This window comes from Oncorhynchus masou, chromosome 3 (assembly GCF_036934945.1).
Source record: "Oncorhynchus masou masou isolate Uvic2021 chromosome 3, UVic_Omas_1.1, whole genome shotgun sequence".
NCBI lineage: Eukaryota > Metazoa > Chordata > Actinopteri > Salmoniformes > Salmonidae > Oncorhynchus > Oncorhynchus masou.
Window position 1 is genome coordinate 27460597 of NC_088214.1, and position 2639 is coordinate 27463235.

The following is a 2639-nucleotide window of genomic DNA, read 5'->3' on the forward strand; positions in this document are numbered from 1 at the left end:
TCACACAGAGAAACACAGAGAGGCGAGACCATACCAACAGCAGAAGATCTCCTTGAAGGTTTTCCTCATCTCCTGGCTCCTGAAGGCGTAGATCAGCGGGTCAATGACAGAGTTACACATGATGAGGATGAGGTACATGTTAAAGTGGGTCATGAAACACACGCAGTAGGGGTTCCTAGGGCAGGAGATCATGAGGATGAGGTGGAGGAAGAAAGGAGCCCAGCACACTATGAACACCCCCAAGAGAATGGTGAGGGTGATGGCCCCCTTCATGTTGGCTGCCTGCCAGATGGGGCCGTTTCCCGGCAGAACGGCGATCCTCTTCATGTGCAGACGCGCCAGCATGAACATGTGGACGTACAGCGAGGCCATGAGCACCAGCATGCTGAAGAACATGATGATGAGGCAGATGAGGACGGTAGTGCTCTCAGAGTAGACGATGAAGAGGACGCCCGACACGGTGCAGAAGGTCCAGATGCTGGTGATGATGGCGGCGGCCCGGCGCGTGGTCATGATGTTGTGGTAGCGCAGCGCGTAGAAGATGGTCACGTAACGGTCCACGGCGATGGCCAGCAGGCTCCAGATAGACGCCAGCAGGGAACTACAGATCATGGAGTCAAACACGTTGTCCATGCTCTTGATCACGCCGCCACCAATCCCCAGATTTCCATCGGTGATCATTGCCATAACGATGGTCTCGGTGGCATTAGAGACGCTGACTAGCATGTCGGCCATGGCCAGGGAACAGATGAAGAAGTACATGGGAGAGTGCAGATTCTTGTTCTTAATGATGGCGGCGATGACCAGGATGTTCTCCAGCAGGCTGACGATGCCCAGCGTGAGGAAGACCTCGGTGGAGATTAGCAGCTGCTCGTAACACCCAGACGAACCATGGTGTCTCTCCGCTCCGGCTTGGTGCTGTTGATGACTTAGAGGCGGAGCTCCAGAGCTGTGGTTCCATAGGTGAAATGATCCATGGTGATGCTGGTGCGTGGCATTCATTGTTTTTGTAGGAACTCTTCAGTCAGTACTCTTCAGTTTACTTCTTTCTTCATTATTCCCTTAATCCGTCTAGAGGGTTTCTGTGCCTAATGAGGAGCTGCTGACTTCAAGCTCCAGCTTTGAATGCCATGCAGACACTGGGCAGTGAAGTAAAGTCTGAAACACTGGGAGGAAGTTCGATACGTGACCACAGGCGCCCGTCTGACTACTTCTGGCACTGACTCTACAGGCAGGAAAGCCTTATCCTCTGGTCTCACATTGCCATCTATTTACCACAGCTTCAGCCAGAGAGGTCTCCGAGAAAGAGAGCGCGGAGAGAGCAGGGAAAGAGAGAGTGAGAGAGAGAGGTGGACACGAGAGGGGAGAGAAGGAGATTGGGAGAGAAACAGAGAGAGACAAGGAGAGAGGCAGAAATTGTGAAAAATAGATGGAGGGGTTGACTGAGGGTGTGTGTCTGTGAGTGAGTCCCGAGAATTTGAGTCACTAACTGAAAGAAAAGGTATTAAAGCACAGATAGCCAGCCAGGGCTTCACTTAACAGAATCATTCTCACTTTTCCTATAGACACCCCTCAGCACTCTCATCCCTGACTCCTCCCCGTCTCTCAGCCAATGGGAGAGTGCTTACAAGGGTGGGAATCACATCTGGAGTGTGTTCTTGGTCTGAGAGAGGTATGAATAGCCCTGCTGCACCTCACTTCACCACATACAGATTGTCCTTGTAGCATGTGCCAATTTAATCAATCTAATTTATGGTTTTATTAATGTCAGAAATGTGAGTCGGGGTCTTTTGAAAAGCATTTACAGGGATGATTTACGTAAGTGTCTCAATAACATTTAGGAACTGTATCCTATCTACCACTATGTTTCAAGCAATCAGATCTACTGGACATGCTCTGTAGCCTTGTCATTCATCCCCAGCTGCTGAATACATTGCAACCTCCCCATTTGTCCTAAAATTAATCACACCTGCGTCGTCCAACGAAGAGAGTTCCTTTTGCATCCCTTTGATATTTTAAGTAGAAATTGTGCACCAATTTAATATTTTAAAGCTCTGCTATATTAAATGAGCACATGGAGAGAAGGCTTGCTGAAGTGTCAAGTGTCACTTCTATGAAGATTTCAATCCACTTAATCCGAACATTTCACCATCATTGTAAAGCACTAGTTATTTTGTTGCTTTGACAAAGCCATTTCTGAAGAGTATTACTTATTTAATGTGATTAGCGATTCATTTACGTACTGTATGTCCCTCATTTCAATGTGAACACTGTTACATGAACTGAACTCTCACTTTGTTTGAAAAACACACGCATGCACACACAAATACATACACCAGCTTAGGCCATAATCGACATCACCCCATCCCCTGGGCTGAAAAGAAGCAGATGTTTTTGTTCAGGTGAGCAGTTTGTTCTCACGTCTTATATCAGTCTGTATCAATAAGAGATATTGTTGGAAGTTACTGTATGCACCAAGCACAAGCAGAAAAACATCAAATTAAAATAAAATCACGTTATTTGTCACATACACAGTTTTACAGCATGTATGAAAAGTGCAGTGAAATGCTTGTGTGCTAGCTCGCTCAACATTGCAGTACAATAACCAATATTAATGAAAAAAGTTAAAATATTAAGTA

At 46.7% G+C, this 2639-nt stretch overlaps 1 protein-coding gene across 1 annotated transcript; it reads right to left on the reverse strand.

Annotated features, from left to right (window-relative positions):
• LOC135507023 (melanocortin receptor 4-like) lies at window positions 1–1002 on the reverse strand. Its single transcript, XM_064926517.1, has one exon. It carries the CDS (start codon window positions 1000–1002, stop codon window positions 1–3), a length of 1002 nt encoding a protein of 333 aa, XP_064782589.1.
• Window positions 1003–2639: the final 1637 nt, after the last annotated feature.